At 44.6% G+C, this 25628-nt stretch overlaps 2 protein-coding genes, 1 long non-coding RNA gene and 1 other non-coding gene across 4 annotated transcripts in view; 1 reads left to right on the forward strand and 3 right to left on the reverse strand.

The window, feature by feature from the left end:
- Positions 1 to 3306, reverse strand: part of LOC101068187 (ephrin type-B receptor 1-like) — a 50123-nt gene extending 46817 nt beyond the window's left edge. Inside the window, exon 1 of the mRNA XM_011615087.2 lies at positions 2970 to 3306. Within this exon, the coding sequence (XP_011613389.2) occupies positions 2970 to 3063 (94 nt within the window). The 5' untranslated portion in view covers positions 3064 to 3306. The remainder of the gene's footprint in view (positions 1 to 2969) is intronic.
- Positions 3307 to 4647: 1341 nt separating this feature from the next.
- Positions 4648 to 23544, reverse strand: gpc1a (glypican 1a). Its single transcript, XM_003974388.3, has 10 exons — positions 22925 to 23544; positions 10685 to 10843; positions 9512 to 9729; positions 9095 to 9268; positions 8050 to 8215; positions 7537 to 7667; positions 7056 to 7193; positions 6801 to 6931; positions 6035 to 6210; positions 4648 to 5929 (listed from the first exon to the last, which is right to left on the reverse strand). Exons 1-10 carry the CDS (start codon positions 23103 to 23105, stop codon positions 5748 to 5750), a joined length of 1656 nt encoding a protein of 551 aa, XP_003974437.2. The 5' UTR covers positions 23106 to 23544; the 3' UTR covers positions 4648 to 5747.
- On the forward strand, positions 6182 to 6996 carry LOC115247306 (uncharacterized). Its single transcript, XR_003886359.1, has 3 exons — positions 6182 to 6312; positions 6670 to 6761; positions 6857 to 6996. It is a non-coding gene; the product is annotated as an uncharacterized lncRNA (long non-coding RNA).
- Positions 8465 to 8536, reverse strand: trnap-ugg (transfer RNA proline (anticodon UGG)). The gene has a single exon. It is a non-coding gene; the product is annotated as a tRNA-Pro (tRNA).
- Positions 23545 to 25628: the final 2084 nt, after the last annotated feature.

The raw sequence follows: 25628 nt of genomic DNA on the forward strand, positions 1-25628 counted from the left end.
TAATCAGCACTTTTAGCGGCAAAGCCTCCCTTCAGACATGGATTACAACCCCAGGTTTTCATGGGATGTGTAGCACATATACCCACTGCTGTCTCCTGGCTCAGGGATGTACAGACTGGGTCAAATGTGGGATCACTGGACTCCATTTCAATTTCACAGTCCAAAAACAATGTAAAGGACGGATTCAAGCAAACAACAGACAATAATTTAACAAGTCAAGCGGGCGCCTTTATCATTTAGACAAAAACAATGGACAAATTGTGTCTTATAGACATCACAAACAAAAAAGGAGACGGAGGAAACCAGATGGAGAAAAATAGGCTAAAATATGAATAACACTGGGGTTCTTTAACATCTGAATCTAGAGTCAATATTTGACACGAATACATTTAAAATAACTTGGAAATTAAATCAGCGTCAGTATTACCTCCACAAATCCACAAAGTTTTTATGTTCTAATAATAAATTATTAACTGAAGAAAACAGAAAAGGCCATAAAGTCTCTATAAAACGCAGTTTGACAAATATCTATGGTTCATATTAGTTTTGTAAGTTGGTGTTTGACTAAATAACAGCATCAAAATTTTAACACACAAGCACTAGGGGGTGCTTTCAATAGTACCTTCTGAACTGCAATCATAAAAATCATAAAAAAGAAAATATCTGAAACAATATTTTTCCCTGCAGCAGCAGCCTGTGGTAACGTCAACACGTCTGCATGTTGATTTCACCAAAATTTGGGGGAAACTTGGACATAATTAGGCATAAACCTGATGTAAATAACAGCCCAGACATATACGAGTGAGATGAAAACACCTGTCAGTTAGTGGCGGACGCACATAATCGTGATTTGACCACCAGCCGGCACACAAACGCACATATTAAAATCGTAACATTGATGCAGAACTGATCAGAACAACCTGACTATCACACTAATAAACCACATCTCTAATGCCAGCTAAAGGGAGACACTACAATCACTTAAACCCTCTTCTGTGGAGCTATGCAGAGGGAAAAAAAGGAGGAAAATCAAAGGAAGCGGCGCGTTCTGTTTCAGCAGAACATCTACAGTACCAACAAACAGCTGATTCACATTAGTTCATTAGGCAGCTACTCACCATGAAAAGACCACCGTGGCCACATAACAACCCACCACCCACTCTGCACCCATCTCTCTTGTCTCATGTTAAACTCCCACTCCTCTCCTACACACTTTCACATAAACGCACGTGCGTAACGTGGCAAAAGGGTTCCAGTCGATCGGTGTAAACCTGCCTTGCAAAACGTGTGTGGGTCTCATAGTTGGGGAGCTTCACAACGGAGCCCATCATTATCTGCACCATTAAAACACAGCAGCAGCGATCCAGAGCGGGGGAGAACAGAGGAGTGTGTGTGTGTGTGTGTGGGGGGGGGGGTGATCCCACGCGAGCAGGTGAGGCAAGACGGGAAGGTGTCGAAGAAGTAGGGGAAGTATCAGAGGAGGAAAGAGTAACGGCGGGGGAAACATCCGGGATTGTGGAGCCTCGATCACAGCAGGGGCTGTGGTCGTTTTGGGGGATTGGCTGTAAGAGGCAGGGAGTGGTACCTCCGAAATAAAGCGCTTCAGCAAAGACACTGAACCGGTGCCCATTTTGTTCTGGTGACATCATTTGGAGCCAGAACCTGGACAACAGCAATCAAACAAAGCCAGCGTGCCAAATTAGCTCCCGTGCAGTCAAAGCTCAGCCGTCAATGTCCCTGTTTGACCCCATTTCTGTGTCATCGCCTGATAATTCTAACCAAAGGGGTGAGAACAAAAAGAGGTGCCCGTGCTGATCATGAAAGGAACACTTCTGGTTGGATGCTAACTGCATTTCGTTGCCTTGTACTTGTGACATGTGTAATGACAATAAAGTTGAATCTGAATCTGAATCTGAATCTGAACTACCTCAACTGACGTTAAACACCTGCTTTTGAAACATTTGAGTCCGACTTTGATTATTTTGATTCATTTCTTCACATGCAGCACTAAAGCCTTCAGTGGGTCATTAATGAGGCAGGAACAATAGATAAAGCTGGAGAAAAAGCATTAGAATGATGGATGAGAGGGTGCAGAGATGGGAAGATCCTGCTTGAGGAGGGGGAGCAGCTAGAGGGAGTTTGCTGCTCGAGCTGGAGGTGGTGTTTGGGCGTAACAAGCAGGGGCAATAATTAGGAGTGTTACAAAAGCAGCGTGCACGCGTAAAGAGGCATCTCAACATTAGCCCGAGACAGCAGCAGAAGCGGCAGTTATAAATATTTTGATGGCAGCGCTCTCGATGCAGCAGGAGAAGCAGAAGGTGGTGTTTTCGGAGAAGCAAAGGGAAAGCAGCAGGGAAGAGAGGGGGAGAGGAGCGGGAAGACGCGGGTGGTTGGAGGGGAGCAGCAGCAGGAGCTGCTGTGGTCGAAGGAGCAGAAGCAGAATGTGATGTTTGGATATGAGCAGGGGGAGATGACACTTCACGGAAACAGCACTCAGGAGCAAAAGGTGGTGATGAGGGAGGGTGGGGGGAGGTGGAGGTGTTGGGGAGGATGCAGCAGGAGGTGCAATTAGACTTCAGTGCTCCAGGTGATCGCGGAGAGGTGCTTGTGCCCTCAACGCATTAGGATGGAATAAAATTAAAGATCCCATGAATGAAACACCCGACGGCGTAAGAAATACAGATCTCTAATGTGTTGTTTCAACTCAGTAAGCACTTTCAAATCCCGACTGTTCAAAAGGCGATTATATCTTCTGATAAACCACAAGCACGCACGGCTCGCACGGCAACTTCCCGAAGCGTTACTTCCAGGAGCCTCTGCATGCAAAGTTAGCGCCCATGGAAACCTAAAACTATGGAGATATTCCAAAGGGAACTCATAACATCAGGTGCGTTGACAGCTCAGCCTCGGCGTGCATGAATTATTCACACCCTTCGTCCAGCATCACTGTCCCATTTCTGCACACTTACCTTCGACTGCGCACACCGAACTGAGCACGCAGAGAAGCGCTGTGACCCAACTGGCCGGCATGGTCAGGACGACCCCCCGCCTGTCCTCTCCCATTATCCCGCTGACAGGTAAAAATCCAACACGAACACGCTGTATTCCTCTCAGTTGCAGTCACATCTCAGCCCGGTGTGTGTGTGTGTGTTCATGTGCATGTGACTTTTACCGGCGGAATCAGCGGGGACTGAGCGGACGGACAGCTGCTGGAGCTCTCGGCTCTCTCCCTTCTCTCCTCCCTGCCTCTCACACGTTCCTCTCCAATCGGGAGGGAGCACGGTGGAGCGTAAACCAATCACCCGTTCTGTTCCACCTGACCCACGCTGAATGCCCAATGGTCAGGTATTTCCTATCCGGTATAATGGCGCCGCGGTCAAACAGCGACATCTATTGGACATATGTCGGTACTGACTGAGGGAGGACGGATTATAGCATCCTGGATAGATTTTATGATTTACAAAAACCAAAACACAACGCCAAACAGCATTTCGTAAAATGTTTGATTGTTTAAACGTGATTTTCCCATAAAATGAACATTTTAAGTCGACAGTTTTCTCCATAAGGGGACAGATCCGCTTTTATTTCACTAAGTTGACACAAACACACTTCTTTCAAGGTTGAATTCAAGTCATTTCCCCATCTTCTACATGAATTCACATCAAAAAGATTCCAGGCGCGGCATCGCATCCTTGGCGGTAACAATGAGTGAGCACATAATGCTGAAAAGTATTTTGGCTGCAGTTACATTTGGAAAGTTTTAATGACAACAACTCTGGCACTCTGGATCAATGACCTCCTGCCGCTCCAGTACTGTCTCTCATCTCCTTCATCTGTTGCTGCTCCCAGTCTCCCACTTCCTGTCTGTGTGGAGTTAGAAATGTAAATGTGACAGTGCAGATCATTTGCTGCAAAAGAGCAGTTTGCAGGCGGTTCATCTGCAGTCTGTCAGAATGGTGCCCTCAGCAGCTTTAACTCCGGCTATCACCTCACTTATGGTGCACACACCCTCCAGACATATGAAGCTGCCTGTGCAGTTGTTTTTAGATGGGATGCAAAGAAGAAAAAAATGTTTAAGCCAAGATAGATAAAAAATAAATCCACACAGCATCACAGCTACCTTTAATCCTTCTCCAGCTTGATTTAAAAGGCCATTAATTTAAATAAGTCTCAGGTCTTTGGCAGTGTTGAGCAAAGATAAATCACGCGTAGACAAAGTTGTAAACGTAGTGGCTTCTCACGCAGCCCCACATTCCAGTGAAAGCGTGTTCTTGTGCCACAGTCTTGTGTTCAGAAATGACTCCTGAGCCAAACACCCTGAAATATATTCTTATCTGTCAGACATTTCAAAACAAAATGGCTGCATTTCTGTCTGGCTCATCTATTTGCTCATTTTACCTGAACTGTAGCTGCAAGTTTGAGTGTAATTTAATTAAGAATGTTGAATCAAATTACAATTTAATAGCAAATGTGAACCCACTCACTTGGTCAAGAGTTTAGTAACCAAAATCTGTGTTTTTAGCATGAATATGTCTTACACAATATGCCTTAAAATGGCTAAAATCCTCATAAACACATTTTTGTCCTCATGCAGCTCAAATGTAGTTGGTTTTAAATCAATATTAATAAATGGAAAAAGACCACTGATACAATCCAAGACTTTAATTAATGAAATCTGTGACCGCTGACAACAATTAATTAAAAAAAAAAGAAATCTGCTTCAACCACAACAACAGTGTGTTTATGTGAAAGATGTGTGTCGTAGTATCATGTGGTCTTACGGAAAGTCAAGGAAATGTCACAAGGACCAACTTTTTCAGCCATCCAACTGATCGGTTTGTGTTTTTCACCTGTGTTCCACATATTTTTGGATAGATTAAGTGCTTTGGTTTGGAAAAACTGGATTCCTTCATTACAGCTTAATGGGTTTTGTCTGCTTTGCCTCAATTTGTAGTTTCATTCCAGGAAACTGGGAGGGCCTTTTGTCCCTTTAGTTGCTCAAGTAAATGCTTGAATGTGATTTGATCCATCATGTTTTCACAAAGAACAGGACATGCTCAGGAGGACCACTTCCTTTGTCTGGGTTGTGCACAAAGAGACATAAATCCGTAACACCTCGAACATTTCAGCAGTGCCGTAAATCAGCCGCAATACTTCAAACAAGTCCTACGGACGGAATCTGTTTGTCAGCACACATCGAAACATCTGAACAATTACACCACAGATTATGGGGGAATTCTTTGCCAGTATAGCATCATACTGTACATTCATGGCATTTACAATGAACAAGGTGTTTAAGGTAGGCGACCTTGACTCAAGGTAGAAAATCAAACAAAATTTAAAAAAAAAAAAACACCTTCTTGAACGCACCCACATCCTGGGGCAGCAAATTTCACTGAGCTTTGCCAGCTTGACTCTGTCGATGCTAAATGGAACCGATATTGTCAACAAATCCTTATTAATAATTGTCTTCAACCCTCCATCTTCACTGCGGAGACCCTTTAAAGCCAGCTCAACAAAAGGCCACATCAACGAACCACAAACAACAGGGCAACAAAATAATCACATTTCACCGTTCCTTTGTGCACCTTAAAGAAACATCTGTTCATTCACCCAAAATGTCTTCAGTTTTTTTTTTTTTTTTCATTTTTTGCAAAGGTAAATCCCGATCTGGCCGCCCACTGCGCCCTATTTGTGTCCCTTCAAAGGTTCCCTCTCAGCTTTGCAGTCTGATTGCGGTCAGTCAATCATCGCTGAAGCAGCAGGACGGCTGGTGGCAGCAGGAGCAGGAGGCCGCAGAGGCCAGGCGGAGCGGCGGCTGCACCTCTGGCTCGGTTGTCGTCGAACGGGTAGGCGTACAGTCCCGGTCTCCCCCGAGAACACTGACCTCCTGCACACATCCCGCTCCCTGAGCCGCCCAGGTCATCGCCTGCAGCCATGACAGACAGGTGGTCAGATGCTTTTTCTTGAAGCAAATCTGTATAATTTTGTGTGCAACTATATAAAACTCAGTGCAAATATCTAAGGGTCGTACTTGCATCCTGGAAATCCACATCGTTGCCATCCAGGGCCCTTTTCAGCCGGTCGCTCATGATCTTCAGTTGCATGATCTGCTCTCGGATGGTCATGTCTGGCTTCGTGATGTCAAGCTCAACCTCGGGATTGTTGATCTGATTGGCCAAGCCGTCACCCATCACCTCTGGGAGATACCTGGTTCCAGGAAGGAATGGAAAAGAATGGGCGGTTTTCTTTATTCAGCAGACCCAACAACTCAACAACAATTCATTTTAAAACGTTGAGTTGCTCTTAGAGGTACAACATTTTATTAAGTTCCATATATTGTATTTTTCTTGGTATCGCCATTAATCCACAAGGTGTCGCTGTCCGCCCATCGCAGTAATAATCTCTGACACCAACAATAAACGTTTCCATGAATTTTAATTAATCTAAATTCCCTTCTCTCTCTCACACACACTCTCACACTCATACATCATACATATTTATTACCATAAATCACCCACGTAGAGAAACTACTTATTACAATTGAAATCAACAAGCAGACAAAAAACCCACTTAAAGAGAGAGAGAGACTAAAGGGTTTAAAGGCTTCAGAGACGTTTTTAAATCCCAAAAAACACAGAATACATTTTCATTCACTGTTTGTTTCAGGATCTTCAGTTTATATTGGAATTACTTGAAGCATGAAGATGGCCTTCAGTGGGAAAAGTCTGTTAATACAGCGTCGGGCTTGTGATTGGTCGGTGAGTGCACCAATTTCCTGCAGCAGTTTTCCTCCTTACCTGGCTTTGGTGATGCCGTTCCAACATTTCTCCTGATTGGTTCCCCCCGCCGCCAGCTTGTTGCAAAGCGCCGCGGAGAGCTGGGTCCAGTACTGCCGCATCTCCCTCAGCTTACTGGACAGATCTGACACCTGAGGACACGTCACAGGGAAGTCCGATGCAGCTTAACGTGACAATCAAACCAGGCAAAACACTGACAAGCAGCAAAAGAAATGGATGCGTATGAAACACACACATACACACACTCTCACATACCTGCATCTCCAGTCTGATCCCAGCAGTAGGAGAAGGTTTGTACTCTGAAGCAGTCAAGAAGCCACTTTTCCTCTTCTGCTCGTGAGGGCTCGGACTTCCTGTCCCTGTTTCACCAGGACTTCCACAAGTCTGATACACCTACAAGCATAAACACAGACGTTTCCCACCCAGTCTGTCAACACTCTGCACCCATGATCTCCACGGATGAGGATGGATATTTACAGCTTTCTAAAGAGCTGCACTCACTACTGTCCAATATTATTAACACACCAGTATAAATAATGTAGCCTGGCTGCTCAGCAGTGCTGCACTTGATGCACACGTCAATTAAAGCAATAAAATATATTAGACATTAAGTGTTTCGGTGTTGATTCGTGGGTCTGTGCAAAAACTAAGCAATCCTTAAATTTAGTGTGTGGACCTCTATAATCCTTACTAGTTTGCTAAACCTGATCAAATACTGGGCCAGTATGAGACTTACTTTTGCTGTAAACGTGTCCATGTTTTCTTTCAGGAGGTGAATGGCCTCATAGATCTGAGCAGGGATGGAGGCCAGAACCACGTCCAGACTGGGGTCTGTGCTGAAACTGGAGGCTACCTGGATCATCGTATCTATGTAAAATAAAGAATAGCTTTACTTACTTGTAGCTCATCATTTTAGTTCCCTTGACACTATAATTACTGGGGTAAAGGTAAAAGATGGTAAGAAAAGACCATGTAAATACACAGGCTAAGTTGGGGAGATATATTTGATCAGAAAACTACAATAATGAGCCACACAATGAGCCTGCAGGAGATGCAGCAGCTGTAAATTGCTGTCATAAAATGGTTAAAAAAAATCATATAATGACCTTATTATTTTGTCATTTGTCAATGATTTGTCATCATTGTCCACTTGATCATCACAATCTAACACAAACACTCAGTGAATCATACAGTCCTGCATCTGTGAAGCGACACACTACAGTACCAGACAGTAAAGGCTGGATCTTACCAATCAGGTTCTGCCACTCTGAATCCAGGTCCGCTTGGTTCGCCAGGCAGCCCTTCATGACGTTGGAACAGTAGTTGGAGCAGGGTTTGACAGAGGCTATGCCGCGACAATAAGGGCAATAAACCAGCTTCATCAGGCCTTTCAGACACTCCGGACTGAGCGAGACCTGAAGGTTGGACAGGAAGAGGAACATAGAGGACATTTATGAAGAAGACGTCTAACCTGAGAGCCCTACAGAGAGGAAATGACATCACACTTATTATTACATGCAAGATACACACATATGCATGGAACCATCAAAATAAAGTTGTTAGAGTGAATAAGTTGCCCAGGGATACTGTGAGGATTTCAAGTTATCTTGCTCAAGGGCACTTGAGAAATACTGCAAAAAACAATTGTGTGTCGCAAGAGGTGAGGGCTCGTCCGGGATTTGAACCCGGGACCTCTCGCACCCAAAGCGAGAATCATACCCCTAGACCAACGAGCCGCCTGTAGAGTAGTGTCAGTAGGGGGCGGTAGTGCAGCGGCCGCAGACCCGCCGGTTTGCTCTATTTCTTCAGTGCTGATGGGATTTGGTGGTTGTTGTTTGGGTCTTGAATGACTGAAATGCTTCTTTTGTCATTGCAACGGCACATTGACGCATAAATGCAATTTGGACTGACTGATTACAGACATTCAACATTACAGTTTCCAGAATATCACAAGACTGTAGAAAAAATGGGTAAAATTAACTCTGTAGGAGTATGTGAGTTCTATAAAAATGATGATAAACGATAAGCCCGATCACAGTTTCTCTCTTTAGCACTCACACTCACACTCACACACACACACATACACACACACACACACACACATTTGTTCAATGACATAATGCATTCCAGCATTCCACAGCCTTACCCTGACCAAAAATGGTCTCGCTTCCCAAAAATGTCCTCACTTTGCTAGTGAAATACATATTTTGGTATTCACTGTGTAGAGTGTAGAAACACACACACTGAAACACACACACAGATACCAACACAGTCACACACACAGACTCACTCACCTGTGAGACCTTTCTGACCACATCTCCACTGACGATTAGTCCCTGGACAAATGACCTGGCTGTGACAAAAGCTCGGATCACCTTTGTCCTCATGTCCCGTGGGATGTCTCCAAATGGCCGCAGCGTCGCCTGTTGCTTAGCAACACATTCAAGGTAGTCCTCAGACAGGTTGACCTGCAAGACAGATAAAGTTTTGGACTGGTTTGACTTTGTCAGACATCACAGCTGTTCAGACCAACTACAGAGATATTTACGATATTTCTGTGTGGAACAAATCAGATTAAAGAAAGAACAGATGAACTAACTAATTAGAAATTAGTTTTCGACCCAGTTCACCACTTCGCTTACTCTTCTGGATCATTAACCACTTTTACCTGATTTATTGTGTTTTAAATAGATTTTACTGCTTTGACTCACATCAGTGGGGGCTGAGAATTTGAAGGTGCGCTCCAGGAGGTAGGACCAGAATTCCGACAGGGTCTCATCCAGATTGAGAGCCGAGCCCCGGTAGTATTGCCGCAGGTCCGTGTAGAGACCTCCAAAGAGCCGAGAGTTCTGGGAGTACAGAGGTCCGAGGGGAGACAGGGCGTCCTGGAGGGAGCGCTCGGAATGACTATGCAGCTCGGTGAAGTAAGCTGGAGGCAAGTATGAGAGAAAAGAGACTTTAATTTGAGAAAAAATAGGAAAACATTGGGGTTTTAACTTCATTTGGACAGATTATCAAGCATTTTCAGCCATGCACCAGTTATCAAGCATTATTTTAGCAGGTCTTAAGGTTTCTTGGATCCGGGTGGATCATCTGCAGCATGACGTCAGACAGAAGAGAGGAGTCAGCCTGCTGTCTCTCCATTCTACTAGTTGGGCTTCCTTCTCTCTTGGGCTTCAAAGGCTGTGTGCCAGTGCCAGCCCAGTCTAACCACGACCAGATGGGCTGCCACATTGCTACTGAGGTGGCCTGCTGCTTCCAGACTAATAACGCTGTCCTCCTGCCTCCACCTCCTGCAATTCCTTCACCTCCTCCTCTCCCTCCTACCTTTTGTCTCTGTTATTTCCTTCATCAATTTTCTTTTTTTTCTTTTAGTTTACCTCGCTCAGGATTAATGGTGGACTTACACTTCCAGCCTCTGTATTGTTTAAGATGATTTCACCTTCTTGTCCTCCCTCCTGCATCCCTCTGTTTTTGTCTGATGTGCCGCGATCTGCAGCCTCGGCTCCTCAGTGGGTCAACTGCTCATTAGCTGAACCAGCCACTGCCCCCGGGGACACCCCTCATTTGTGTGTGTGCGCGCGTGTGTGTGTGTGTGTGTGTGAGACACACTCGCAGCCTAGAGATCAGATCGGCTTATCACATTTCATTGTGTCTGGCTGACTCTGCTCTCATTATAACACTCTGTCAGAGGTCGCCTTGAAGCAGAGGACACAAACACACTGTCCCAACTGTCTCCGGGCCGAGTCAGTACCGAACAAAGATTCGCACAAATGTCAAACTGGGCTCAGCACTAAACCTTTGCTTTCAGCCTGTAATGAGTGGATGCATTTGCAAGCACACACCCACACACACACACACACACACCCACACGCTGTACATACTGTCAAAGCTCCTGTGGAGAGCGTTGAAGGCCGCCTGCAGCGAGCGGCCAGCCTCTCTGATCAGTCCTTCTGTCTCCCGGCCGCTCAGAGTCGCCAGGTTCTCCTCCATTGTGCTGGTGCAGCAGGTTGGACCCTGAGGACACATCCGCAGGTGCTCCCCTAGCAGCGCAAAGAAGACGCAGGGATAATTAATCACTTAGCTTTCGTGACACGATTGCGTAACCTACCAAGAGTATACGGCTGTTCGAGACTGAAAATATTTACCCCACCAACACTGCAGGTGTGGTTTCGCAACAGCAGTAATGAGGAATCAGAGGAATTATCAGATGTCATTTTAGCTAAAAAAAACAACCCTCTGGCTTGTGATTAATAGGACGAAGAAGGATGAAGGTGAATAAGTGCCGTTCAGCTGTGTGCTTCAGTGCCTAACAGGTCCTCTGTGTGCAACTGTGTGTGTGTATGTGAGAGAGAGAGACAAATAGAGGAAGAGAGAGACAGAATGAGTGAGCATGTGAGTGAGGGTAAGGGTTAGTATGCACCCTACAGCTGTGTTCATCACAGCTCTGCTTAGCCTTAACAGGTCCCGGTACAGGGTGTGTGTGTGTGTGTGTGTGTGTGTGTGTGTGTGTGTGTGTGTGTGTGTGGTGAGCCAGAGTTTGATGGTGATAAGTGGAGCAGAAAAGACGCTTCATCAAGGCTGCACCATGAATTTTTCATACCCGGCGGCTGATGTGTGTGTGTTTAAGAAAATCCAAGCCTGACATCCATCCAGCAGGGACTCACACCTTTTCACCTTCTTATTCCGGAGCATTTTATGACAAATCTAACAGAGGTGTACTGTGGGTGAATAACAATCGCTTTCTTCTCACGTGTGACGGTTCGTCTGATTTCATTTTCATAAAATCCACCCATAAATTAAACATTTTCTCACATGAGGTTAGCTTTCTAAAGGCATTTGGGGGGCCTTAAGTGCCACATATTCCTCTGCTTTTTTACAATCTGGGCTCCACATGTGGTACACAGACAGCACATGTCTCTGGGTGCTCATGCGCTGCAGCTAATGTTAGCATTTTCTGGTGGGCTAGCTTCATGGCCACGATGACACAGGGCCTTTGCCACAGACAGACATGCTTTATTGCGTTCCTGGGCTGCTGGGTAATGCGAGCAGCTGGCATCCTGCTGTAAACTTTAATGGTCGAGAGAAAAAAACTGAGCAGTGACACAACAACACATGTTCGAAAATAAAACATGCTAGCAAACAGTTCCAATCCATGCAGTCAGAGGCTTAAACAGCTAAATAGACCTGAGTGGGTGTTCAGATTTACAGTTGCTGCCACGTACCTGCCTAATAAAACCACAATAACAGTAGGGAAACATTAAAATTTATACATTAGAACATAAAAGAAGGTGGACAATGTGCTGCCTCTGTGTTCCTCCTGTTGCCTCCTGGTGAACAACTGAACCTGCACAGGGGCATAGATTTAAAGCCCACTACCTATGCTGTATCCTACCACCAGAGGGCGACTGATATCCTGCATCATCATCATCATCATCATTATGCAGTTTGGAGGCATGAGTGATGGCTTGAGGGTATTATCTCTGATTGCAACTCTACAAACTCCCTGTAAAAGTGTTTCTGGAGCTTCTGATGATCTGCTTTTCCATTTTTTCTCCTCTTCGCCGTACAGCTCCACTTATGTGATTAGAGACACGAGCACAACTTCAACACTGCATCAGATATGAGCCTGGTGCTGGAAATATGACAGAAGCCATCATACAAAGAGTATAGTCAAATCTTCACCTCACATTAAAAAAGTGAGGAAAAGAGAGACAGTTCTTTGGCTCGAGGCCAACTGACAGACCGATAATTAGACACTCTCTGTCTCTCTCTCTCTCTCACACACACACAAACACACACACACACACACACACACACACACACACACACACACACTCATCAATATGCAGATCATCAATTCCTGTGCAACACTAATAAGAACCAGTGGTCTTAGTGTGTGTGTAAGACCTTTTTTAACTTTAACTCTTTCACAGGTGGCTAAATAAGCATAAAGGAAGAGGCAAAGTTACAGTTTCTGTCTCTATTCTTGTTCAGCAAATCTCAATATTATTGCAAAGATAATTCAACCCTAATTTCATGGTGTTTTTCTCTCCTTGCTGATAGATCTGAACTCTGAACTCAATATGATGAACTTGCTTCTTCTTGGTATTGTGTTCAGGCCTCAAGTTCTGAATAGGTTTGATCTTTACAACAGACAAAACTCAAATTTAAATAGCGTTTCAGCAGAAAGGTCATACAGGCATAATTCAGTCTGTTCAGAAGAATGATGCTATCAAACGTTCATTTAACTTCAGGTTTTGGTCCTTTAGTTCTGATGTTTTCCAAGAGTTGAAGCTTTGTCCTGCTCACAAGCCTCATTAGGTTTCGGATTGTGTGAGAAACATGAAATGAAGTGTGCATGATGAAGTGTTAATTCCTTTATTTGAAGTGAAGGGACGTAGAGATGCTTCTTTCATCCGTCTGAAGGACGATCTGCTTCTCCACTTTATCATTACTGGATCCTTTCAAATCGCTACTTGTTTGTGGATTCGCCTGTAGATGAGTAACAGCGCACCCTTGTCGCCATGGAGACGACAGCAACACAACTTTGCTCAGCCATTCTTCTTTTCTTTCCATCCAGAGCATCTGGATCTCTCTTCTCCTCCACACCCCCTGCTTCCTCCTTCCCACAGCGTTCCTGGCGGCATACCTGAGCCTGCCCGGACGCGTCCCGGAGCTCGACCCGGCACACGTCCCGAACAGGTGAAGCTGCTTCCTGTGAGCTTCATGCAGGCCACCGTGTCAGGCTGAATCAAAGCTTCTCAAGTATGCAACAGTCATGGCACTGAACCAACACATAATATGAATGTTTCTCTGAAAATTAGCCTAAATAAACCACAGAGAGACAACGCTGTGTCGCTTTCAGCCCGCCGGGGAATATTTAGTATTTAAGATTAGACAAGAGCTTATCATCAGTTCTGTTAGAACAGGGCAGCCTGCATCAGCTCCAGATGCAGGAATAGTTACTGGTTTGGTGTCCCAACACAGACAGATGTTTGTTCCTCTGGTTTAAAAAAAAATGTTTACTTGAGAGTTCTTTTGCTCAGAAGTTGTTTATCTCTGCTGCGACACCCTGAAATAATTATCCTAATTTAGACTCCGCAGGACAGGAATTTGTTAAATATGCCCACTGAGTTAATGTGGGGGGGGGGGGGGGGGAGGGGGTCCATGTATTGAGCATGCGTCAAATTGCTTTGATATATTGTCATTTTCTGGTCCCTTTCCAAGACGAGGCCGTGAAATGAACCGATCACATATTGATTACACACACGGTCGTTTGAAACATCAGTGTGATGTGGTGTGCAGCATGGCACCCACACCCAAAAAAAAGGAGCTGTAAAGCTGCGAGAGAGGATGTGGTTGGCATTGAAAAAAGATCTGAGCGGAGACAGAAATGTTCTGCGTGATAACAAACACCATCCGAGTTCTCACAAAATCAATCCAAACCAGAATGAAAACGAAATAGAATAAAATAGCGACTTCGTGTCAGTTTCGTTGCCTATCAGTTCTGTTCTGCTGTCATTAACAGATCGTCAGGTGACCCCACCCACAGCCATCATCTGTTTTCAGTGGTTCTGAAACCATGGAAACCAGCAAACTTGTTCCAAGAGTTTTTTTAACAGGCACAAAAAAAAAAGAAAACAGCCAGTTTGCCGTTATTAGTCTAATCCCAATTGCGGTCTGAAATTGTTTTGGTTGCACTTTCCTTAATTAACAGCAAATATTGATTCATTCTCAAGCTTAAAAACCATTAACAGCAACAACTCTCATTTTACTTGGAAAAACATCAGCGACATTTCCAATATCTGAGCCGGGGGAACCCAGCCAGTTAAATGAGACGTGGGAATCCAATTACACTGTGAGCGGCGGCAGAACCTCCTAACCTGCACCACCACTGCTCACAAATCCACGTCGGGCTGGGCGGCACCACCCAGCTGCATCAGCACACTGTGAAGCCTGACCAGAGTTGCTCAGACGACCAGTTTCCAGATGTTGGACCATTGCACAGCTGGCTGGAGGTGCTGACGGAGGAAAACCGGGGTTTGACAAACGGCTCCCACGCCCAGCAGCAGAACTCTTAACTGTTATTCAGAATGCATTTCATAACGAAGCACACTATAGCTTCCTGTGGGTTTCCTCCCTAGACGTGAAGAAAGGAACGATTGTCGATCGCAGGAAGTGACCTCAAACACCAGCCTGCAACCGTTCTGACCTCTGACCTCACAGATCTCGCGTCCCTGATGCAACCACGGGTGCAAATCGCAGCTTTCACGTCCCAAATAAAGTGTAATAATAAGGTTTCTGGCACGTAACTAGCACCCTGACACACGTGCACGCCCGCCCTGAGCCTGCCCCAGCGCCGCCATCACATGCCACATCAAAGTGGCTCATGGCTGGGCAGTAAAAGTGGCGTGATGGTTTGAATTTATTCCCCACGGTCAGACGTTTATTCGTTGCTTCCCTTTCTTAATGAGCAACCGACAATAATGCTGTCGCTTACTGCAGCAAATTACCACTGCCTAAATGAGGGCTGGCAGTACGTCTATGTGCACGAGTGTGCACGCGTCTATCCTGCTCTCTCTTCACCATTTAAGGGCAGCTGTGTGTGATTTAGCTTCCCATATGCGCTTCCTCCCCGAGTGCACTTTTACCTTTTTACTGTCAGCTGAAATGCAAAAGGGGCGTGGCCACGCCGTTACGATGAAAGAGGGGGGAGATGGAGGGATGAGAAGGCAATAAAATGGAAATGAAAGAAGATGGTGAAGCTGGAGGAGGGGGAATGAGAGAAGTGACAGGAGACACGAGCAGAGGCAGAGGGAGAGGGAGAAAAAAAGTTACAATTATTAAGTTAGCATTTGAAATTAGTAAGACAAAGAGCTTCACCAAGGAGCTCAGGATGATGAAGATGATGGTGATAATGATGACAAAGAAGCCTTCAATCATCACTGAATAAAAAGAGACTAAAAAAGAAAGAGAGAGAGTGAGAGAAAAGGAAAGGGAGTTGTAAAATGGTGACTTGGGTTAACCTATTGTCGTATTTTATACAATTACCAAACCAAAAATAGAACACCACACAGCACAGCAGCCCTGTCTTCCCTCACTGAGTGTGTATGTGCATGTGTGTGTTCACACGGCACCGATGCTGCTGGGTAATCACATAATTCTATGTCATTTCTGGGAGCAGTTAGAGGCTCCCGGACTAACTACTACTTTTACTCCCTTTTAACTGTCCGTCTTAAAAAGAGCACATCACCCGCCAACTGGTGTGTGTCGCGCCGCTTAGACTTGCTGCCTGACTGTGCACATTTGTGCAAGTATGTGGATAATTCTATTAAAGGCAAAGGTCAAGGCGGCTATCTTTGACTGGAGGGATTAGCCAGCATTACATCTGACTGTAAACACAGGGTTGTTTTGTTTTAATTTCGAGCAGCAGACACGACTGGAGTTTTAACAAAGAGCGTCAAAAGGTGAAAAAGACAAATAAGGAAGTATTGGCGAGAGTGCATCTTTATTCCGTGAGCGAGGAGTTCAGGGCACAAGAAGAGCAAACTCACAGATTAACAGAGTGGGATTAGCGTGAGATTAGGTATCAGCCCGAGTCAACTGCACAGTGCTTAGTGATGATGGAAAGGTGCAAACGATATTAGCATGAGTGTGTGTGTGGGTGTGGCATGGGGGTGGGGCTGGGCAGGTCCCCCACCAATGAGCTGTCTCAGCGGGGAGCACCAAATCCCTGAGGTCACGGTCTGAGGTCGAGCGTTTCCAGGTCACAAACGTTGGAACAGTGGGCAAAAATATCTGAGCAGCTGCCAGAACGTAGAGGGTTTATTCAGCCCTTTATTTTTGTCTGGTCATAACAAAATCTAGGTAAAATGTAGATGCTCAGTTTCAATATTGGTTTATTCAGCCCTTTATTTTTGTCTGGTTATAACAAAATCTAGGTAAAATGTAGATGCTCAGTTTCAATATTGTGTTTGTGAGGCAGCGACGGCAAAGCAAGAACAGAAGGCTTAAGATGGGGGAAGAAGCAGCCAAATGACCTTTTCAAGGAGCGTCGATAAAGCTAAACACGGGCTGGTGTCTGCGCAGCACGAGAAGAATCACAACATGCACCAGATAATCGACAATCCTGCTCGACACGGCTGCTGTTTGGCACCACGATGTCTGACGAGGGTTACAGGGATCCATTATGATGTCGTCCACAGTGCATGTGGATGTCCCGGCGTGACAGGCCGAGGAGCCGTTGTTAACTAACGTTATGGATCCCCAAAAGAAAAAGCATGTAGGAATGCAGATAAGCCTTCAAGTTTATACTTGGGATGTTTAATGATGTATGAAGATGTATGAAGATGTATGTCTGCATGAGGCGCAGCTCTTACGTTCTTCTTCTCTTAAGTTCTGAACCCACATCTAAGATATTAAAAGTAGCATTGTGTGTAAATACTCTTCCCTGAATCATATATGTAGCATGTGTTCACATGCAAGAACAACTGTCTAATATTTTATTATTTTCAACATTTAATTCTTAATCTGTCTGTAATTTTCCAGGATGATCTTTTTCACATGGATCTGGGTGATGCTGGGTGGCACCAGAAGCCCCGGGTTGTACGACCATGTGAAGCTATAAAAGGCGTAGAAATTCTGTGGTGGTTTGAGATAAACACTTACAAACTATGTGATTAACTTTAATTTATGTAATGCCTCCCCAGCGAGTCAACACTGAATCCTAAATGACAAACTGCAGAGGGCAATAAACTCTGGCTTTTGTATAATTTTAGCTTCTCTGGTCACAAATCACATTATCTTTTGTTAACATTACGCTGCTCACAAATAAAAACAACCAGGATGTTTTAAGAGAGCCATAGTCAGAATTCCTGATTTAAATGAGTAAATAAGTGTGAAATGCATCATCATTGTGATCAGTCCACAAACTCCGGCAACATTTGGCAACTTCTTTGTTTACTCATCAGTTTAAAGCTGCTGAAAATGACAAAATTCAATACATTCTTGTGCTATCTTGCTATTTTCTGATGAATAGCATCGATTCTTTATCATGTTATAAATGTGGTTAGGCAGGTTTGTTACTGTTGCTGAATAAGTCAACAGAACTTAGAGCCCATAAATTACGAGAGCGACCAGAGTCACAAAAACATCTCTTCTTTCCATCTGGAGAGAGAGAGAGGGAGGCAGAAGGTGAGAGGAGGCCTGAAAGAAGGAGAAAATAAAAATAGTGCCTGATAAATAGAAGGAAGTCAAGATTAAAGGTGGGAGGTGTGAAAAAGGGAGTGTTGGAGGGCAGAAGACACGAGGGAGAAAAATAGAGGTGATTAGGAAATTGATTTTAGCTGGAAGGATGGATGTTCAAGCATTGAGAAGGTTGCACTTCTGCTGCCCAGTTCCTTCTTTCAACCACCTCCTGTAGGTGATGAAAGCCATCATCAGGATCTCTGGTTTCACTGCTAAAATAATACTTCAACACACAAAGTCACAATCACAGTCTGCTCTGCTGAGTTTAGCTCCGCTCGGTTTGAATCTATAACTGGAAGTGGTGAAAAATGACGAGTCAGCATTAATCACATCGGCGTTTCGGCATCCATCCCATATCTAACGAGAGAGGGATGCGGGAACGGCAGACGCTCCCCTCCTCTGGCCTGTGGTCTGATGTCACATCCCTGTCTCACCTCCATCTTCGTCACTCTCTCCGCATCAGACATCATAAAAGATTTACAGCTCTGCTCTTAGCCGATTTTACGAACCAAATCCCCCCTCAAACCGGCGCTCGCACGTCTGATACCGTCTGGAAAAATGGGCCCCGAAGATGGAAAGAAAACAGGATTAGAGAGTGATGTGTGTACCTGCGTGTGTGTTTTGTTTGTGAGTATTCGTGCGTTCCCCTGGCTGGTGTAAGCTGTAAGCACCTGGGTGAGCATGTGATGTGTGACAGATGACGGGCAGCTTTCGTTTAGTGTACTGCACACACACACACACACACACACACACACACACACACACACACACACACACACACACACACACACACACAGCAATAGCTTCATAGGCACATAAGAGCCAACAAGCAGATGACCTGGAGATACGGCAAAATCTAAATTATTAATACTGTGTTCAGTTGTGGAGACTATAAAAAAATACAGAAAGTATAAAAGAGGATGTCCATTCTCTACTGAGAGAGGAGGACGTCTGCAATAAATCAGAATTTAGTTGTATTCACGAACAGAAATGGACCCAAACTTACCAGGATTTCCAATAAATTAGTCATTGCATGTCATATGGGGTGAGGCCCCACCAGGTCCGGTTTGGAACGAGAACATGTTGGGTAGCACAGCATGTAAATAATCTCATATATTCTATATTATACAGTATAAAGTCATAGAAAAATGAAAACATTCTTTCTTGACACTTTTGTCTGAATTCTTGCCATTGCCCAAAAGGGACAGATATTTGTAAAAGATGGTGTTTTAGGTAAATACATTTATTGGAAATCCCTGGATCAATATAATTGCACATATATTGCAAGTTCCCAGCTTGGGATCAATAAAGTACGTGTATCTATATACAGTATATCTATATCTATCTAAATAAGAGCTGACGGTCAACAAAAAACAGCAAAAAGCCATACAATGAAGCAGAGCCATTTCAAACCATAACCTTCCAACCTAGTAACACATTTCAGACTTAATATGAGACGTCGTCACTCTTCCCAACTGTCACATACATCAGTGAATCACCTCTGGACTCCAGGACACATGGAGACACCTTTTAACTAAGATTAATACCTCGATGATGAGTTTTTAATGATGCATGAAGACGTTTCCAGATCAAGAATGTCCTTAAGGCTGTGCAAAATTACTTTTAGCAGTAGCATTTAGCATCACATCAACTCACACAAAGGACAGAACAGACAAAAGCAGCGGCCCAAACAGGCAGACTGCACAATAAAAGCACCAACAACCATGACTGAACCATGTGGGTTGGTTATGAAATCTATTTATACCTCTGTTAGCTGCTAACCTTCTTCCTGGAGTCAACCCAAACTCCTGTGAACTACAGAAACATGGCCTGAGATTACAATCTTTCACGGGGTAAAAGTGCATTATTTGTTTTGACAGGTGTGTTTTTTCATTCTTCTGCCTTCAGGGATATGACTTCCAAAATATTCAACATATTCAGTGTTCGCACTTCGGCAGGTCTATTTGCATTTTCTCGTGTTTGTTCCCCCTCAACACGGTGATAGGATGTAAAAACAGTAAATCATTGAATTATACTTCAGCCAGCGGACACAAGACCAGTGCTGTGTTGATGAAAATTAATGGAGTCTCTAGTTGACGAAGCAATTATTGACCAGCAACGTATCCAAGACTCCTCAGACTACAACAGCGTGTCACGTTGAACTCATTCAAACAAGCATCCTGCCTGCAAACAAGCACAAACACTCATGTAGGCTGTGTAAAACACACACACACACACACACACACACACACACACACACACACACACACACACACACACACACACACACACACACACACAGGTTAAAACTCAATACCTCTTCATGCAGAAGCTAAAGCATGCAGGAGCTTTGTGCTTGGGTGTGTCATACGATCTCATGGGTGTGTGCTGCTCTGCAGACACAATGCACGTGTGAATGAAAATAAGTGTCTTCCCTGGAGAAGGTGTTGCCTTTCACTGATTTTTAAACACACACAAGGTCTCACATCTACTCACACACACACACACACTATAGGAGCCTGACCCGTATTATTGACAGAGTAAAGGGGCCAATGTGTGTGAGTTAAAAACCCTTGCAGGCACGGAGACAGACGGGCGGACAGCAGGAAAGATGACTTCCATTCATATGGTTTTAAACCTATAGAACAATAGGTGGAGGCAGAGAAGAAGAATAGAGGATTCCTTTTTGAAATCTCAAGAGACTTAAGATCACCTGCTTGTCAGATGAAACGGCGTCAACATCAGATTTCATGACCTTCAGCAAAGTGGCTCATGCCGGATCAGGTTGACCTGCGCGTTCAGGTGATACGCATCCTTTTTAAATGTACATGTACATTTCACACTAGGGGGCAATTCAACCTGGAAGCTGGAGCTTATCTAAAAGAGAAAAGTCATGCTGAATGAAGCATAACCTTCACGCATGAATGTAAATGATGCCTTCACAGCGAAGGCGTCGTCACCTGATGACGTTGGTAAACAGAGGTGTGCTTGGCAGATGACACGGCTCATTATCAGAGCTTTAATCTGGGTCCCAGACGATTCGGACACGTTTCATCCTTCAGATTTGACAGTGCGTGAACAGGAAGTCCACCTGGCTGTGCAAACTTTCAGAATAAAGTTGGTTTTTTTCCCTCCTTTTTTTTTTTTTTTTTAAACCCTGAAGCAATTTTGCAGCCAATCCAATTCAAGTTCCATTTTAAGGCCACATTAAATCTAAAACAATAACTGTTATTTTTAACAGACAGACAGACAGACAGACAGACAGACAGACAGACAGACAGACAGACAGACAGACAGACAGACAGACAGACAGACAGACAGACAGATAGATAGATAGATAGATAGATAGATAGATAGATAGATAGATAGATAGATAGATAGATAGATAGATAGATAGATAGATAGATGCTGTCCTCAATGAAAACAACGCACATTTATCAAGCTCATATCTCTGAGAAGAGAAAGACCGAAGAGGTCCAGTTATGCTTTTGTCATCCTTATGCTTCTAGCTGCTTGTCAGTTTCAATACGTTCTGGGAAGGACTCACACTTTTTCTAATAACTAGAGCGGATCCATGGGCCGGATGACTGAAGCAATCTCGGTGTGGTTTTTTTTCACCTGTCAATAAAAGATGAGTTTTTAATGGAAGGAGGGGAAAGAAGCGTGTGCCTGGTCGTCTATGAAGGACCGACAGGAACCTTGAGTGACTCATTTGCTCCGTCTCTGCCAGTTTCGCGTCTCTTTCCCGTCTCCCTGTCGGTCTCCACATCACTCACTCACTCGCACGTTACAAACACATATTTATACCTCAACCACCACGCGTCTGCTTCTATTGACACACCATAAAATGACCTTCAGATCCCCCACACACACCGAACATCCTCCTCTCTTTCATCCTGTCCTCTCGGAGGCTTATGTGCACCTTTAGGCGAAATATGAGAGAAGATAGTGAGCGACAGATGATTGCTGAGAGGCCTTAAAGGGAAGGAAACAAATAGCCTTTTCACGTTTTCCTCCTGCACATTCCTCGAGGCTGAGACAGTTTAATCAGCACGGGCAAAGAGCAGCGACAAGACACAGATGCTCTGATGTTTATTTGAGCGGCCGCTTGACTGACTGAAGCTCAGGCTGATTGATTAGATGACTGGCAGAGCAATTGACTGATTGATTGAATGCTTAATTGCCCGACTGCTTGAATGGCTTCCTGACAGGCAGAACTAGAAACTGAAAGAGTAAAAGAAAGAAACCAAACTGTAATCCTATTTCACACTTTTCACAGGGTCCAGCCACAGGTGAGCTTAGATTCCTGTAACTGTATTTGCGCAAATTACAAAATAGGTCCTATCAGCAACAGGCGCAGCTGCTGCCTGAGCAGATGATGAGAAAAACCTCTCATCACTGCCACAGGTGGGGGCAAATTTCTATCTGCTGTTCATACCCGAGGCTGCAGCAAACAATCAAAAATGGCCAGAATGCTCGAATTAGCCCACAAGATATATGTCTCACACCCACCTGGAAGTCTGCCCCGAGCAGACAATCAGTGTGGCCCAGAGAGGACTGACAGACACTACCGACTTCTGATGGGATGGGTGTATTGTTCAGGGAAAAAGACAAAAAGAAAAACTAAACAAGCGCACATTAAACAGGAAACGAGTCCAAACGTTAGGGCAGATGGTTCATTCTGCACAATCAACAATTAATCATCATAACACACATTCATAGGACATAGACCACCTACTGCCAAAGGTCAATAAAACCATTAAACCCAGGTGATTCCCAGTAGGAGTAGTTTATATTCTCACAACACCCACTGATTCAACACTGCTTTTGAAAGGTGAGCAACTGTAGATTTGGTGTATTTGTCTCACACCTACCGGAGATTTCTGTCTGAGGGACACCGGCTAACGTGAATCCTTTGCTCGTGTAGAACTGCCGCAGGTCGGTGCAGCTCCTGTCCGCTCCGGCCACCGGGCCCGCCGCAGCGCACAGGCACGCCAACACGCGCAGAAGCGCCGGTACACGCATCTTCTCAAGTGTGGTCCTTGCGGGAAACATTGCAACTGCAGCCCCGAGCGGATGTGCTCACAGAAGAATCACCTCTTGCTGCTTTGCTGCTTTATTTCTGATGAGTTTCTGGTCAGAGCGTAGACGCAGCGGAGTCCTCTCAAACTGCGCGAACTGACACGACGAAGCCCCGAAGACAAGAGCAGGACAGGCGTGACCGGAGAGTCCCTGCGGTTCCAGCGGGAGATGAGAGCTGCAGCGCGGCTGGAGGTGTCAGTTACACCCGGCTCCTCCTCATCGGCGCATCCGTGCCCTCTTCAGCGTTACTGGCTGAGGAGGCGCAGAGATGTCCGAGACAAAGAGAGAGAGAGAGAGAGAAGGGAGGGAGGGAGGGAGAGCAGGTGTTGCCGGTGCAGGTCCACATTCATTTTTTTAATATCACTGAATCTTACTGGCAAAAAACCTCCAACAACCGTGGTTTCATTCATCAGATCAACAGAATCTGATCAGTATTCCCACCTGGCCCCTTTTAACGTGGTCCTCTAAATGTATGCAACAAAAACCTTTTCCTTTCTCTTTGTGCGACACCAAGTGTGCGTCTAATCTTGTCAGAAACGGCGCTAAACTGCGCCACCTTCAGGTTCAATTTAAAAGTGCAGCGTGATCGTTGACAAACGCTGGGGACGTGTCCACCATGCACGATGCTTAATTCAGATCTGTAAGTTGGTTAAATATTTTCCAAAATACACTTAACATATTTTATTACTGATGTTGGGGTTTTAGAAAATGACTGATAGGAAAATTGCAATATGAACTTAATCATAGATAGAGAAGATGGAAAAATACTAAACTGTATCAATATGTTACCTGACAGGTTTACTCCGAGATTTTGAAAGTCATAAAAGATAGAGACCACAAGAAAATACTGCGGAACCAGTGAGAGTGGAGTTGGCCTCACACACACGTGGAACATCAGTCCAGTCCTTTGTTAATTATCTAGATCTGAGGTTAAAATGGATCGTCTGCAAATGAGAAAGCAAAATAGTCTTTTCTTTAAACAAAAGTCTGACTCACATAAACAGAGCCCAAAGCAGCGCACACACCGTGCATCCCTGAAGCATTAGTAGACCTTCTCAGAGTTCAGCCATTGTAGCATTAAAGCACTTTTTGAACCATTGCTGTGGAAGCAATTGATGTTCTGATTAACAGAACAATTAATTCATTTTGTGGTGTAAGTGCTCAGTTTTGAGCGGAAAGAAAGAAAAACTAATCGTGGGATTCAATAGGTCTGTATATTAGATCAATCTTTATTTATATAGCGTCCGTTACAATCCAAATTGTTCCTTTGTGCCCCAACAAGCAATAGGGGCAAGGATAAACTCCCCTTTAACAGGAAGAAACCTTGAGCAGGACCGGGCTCATGTAGGGGGACCCTCCTGGTGATGGCTGGCTGGGTAGAGAGGGAGGAGAAGGGGGAGGACAGGTAGAGGATAGAATAGGCAGAGATCATAAAGATAGACATTAATATTACAAGCTGCTGGGGTAGAGTGGGTCACCGGGTTCGGAGGTTGGTAGGCCAGCATACAGCTATAGCATACAGCTATATATCATACAGCTAGATAGAGCTTATCTACTTGATAAGGATGTCAGTGCTGTGATTGTGCGAGGTACCGCGGCTTTTCTAATTAGCTGTAAAACAACTTGCTTGTCCTCACCTGCATCCAGGGACATAAACAGGATAAAGAGGAGTTCAAGACAGGCCACCATCAGAGTTAATGCTCTTTCGAATAGTAGGGAACAAATCTCTGCGGGCAGGTTCCAAAATCTTGCAGAAGTCTTTGTCGGGACACGGAGGAAGGATATTAATGTGCACGATTTAAGGGCACTGTAATTAGCTTGCCTCAGATGCTCAGGTGGACCACAGCATGCTTGGTTGGAGAGGATAGCAACGTCCTCGTTAGTTCCTATCTGTCTGTCTTCGAACCGGCTCTGAAAAAAAGACCTCGAAATGTTGAATAACGAAAACTCCTGATTTTATTTTCTCAGTGTATTATGCAAAATGTGTAGTAATGCATGCTTACATGTAGTTCACTCAGTGTTTTTACAGATGAGGCACAAAAATGTCACCAGGAAGCACCAAAGGGCTCAATCCAATTTCTCTTCGTGGAATATTGAAGCACTCAACAGCAGATTTTGTATAAAGGTGAAGGTGTTGAAGGACATGTATTCGGAGGGGATCTATTCAGAGCTAAACTTCCAATTATCACACACTGACACATACACCCATCATTTCAAATCAGGGCAAGGTTTAATCCCCCCAGTGATTTATCACTAGTCAGCAATGTGCTGTTAGCAATTATGTGTTAGGAGATAAGCACAAACCACTTCGTCCCTCGAGGAAAACAGACGTTTTAATTCAAGTGAACAGAAAAAGTTGAGTGTGGAGTAACTTCCTTTGTCTTATACACTGATACAGCCAGGAGAAAATGCAGAGGCATTTGTAAATGTCTGCTAGGATTCTAGTGCCAGTGAACTGCAGTATTTGTGGTTGAGGGCCCACTTTTAACTGCCCTT

Source organism: Takifugu rubripes, chromosome 20 (assembly GCF_901000725.2).
Source record: "Takifugu rubripes chromosome 20, fTakRub1.2, whole genome shotgun sequence".
Classification (NCBI taxonomy): domain Eukaryota; kingdom Metazoa; phylum Chordata; class Actinopteri; order Tetraodontiformes; family Tetraodontidae; genus Takifugu; species Takifugu rubripes.

What these genes read in the sequence shown, in the direction of transcription:
- gpc1a (XM_003974388.3), bottom strand. Translation starts at nt 23,105, where the DNA reads ATGTTTCCCGCAAGGACCACACTTGAGAAGATGCGTGTACCGGCGCTT. An exon ending in CCCTCAGACAGAAATCTCCG is followed by an intron (nt 10,844 to 22,924) that starts GTAGGTGTGAGA and finishes TTGCGCTGCTAG; the next exon opens with GGGAGCACCTGCGGATGTGT. An exon ending in TCTCCACAGGAGCTTTGACA is followed by an intron (nt 9,730 to 10,684) that starts GTATGTACAGCG and finishes ACTTGCCTCCAG; the next exon opens with CTTACTTCACCGAGCTGCAT.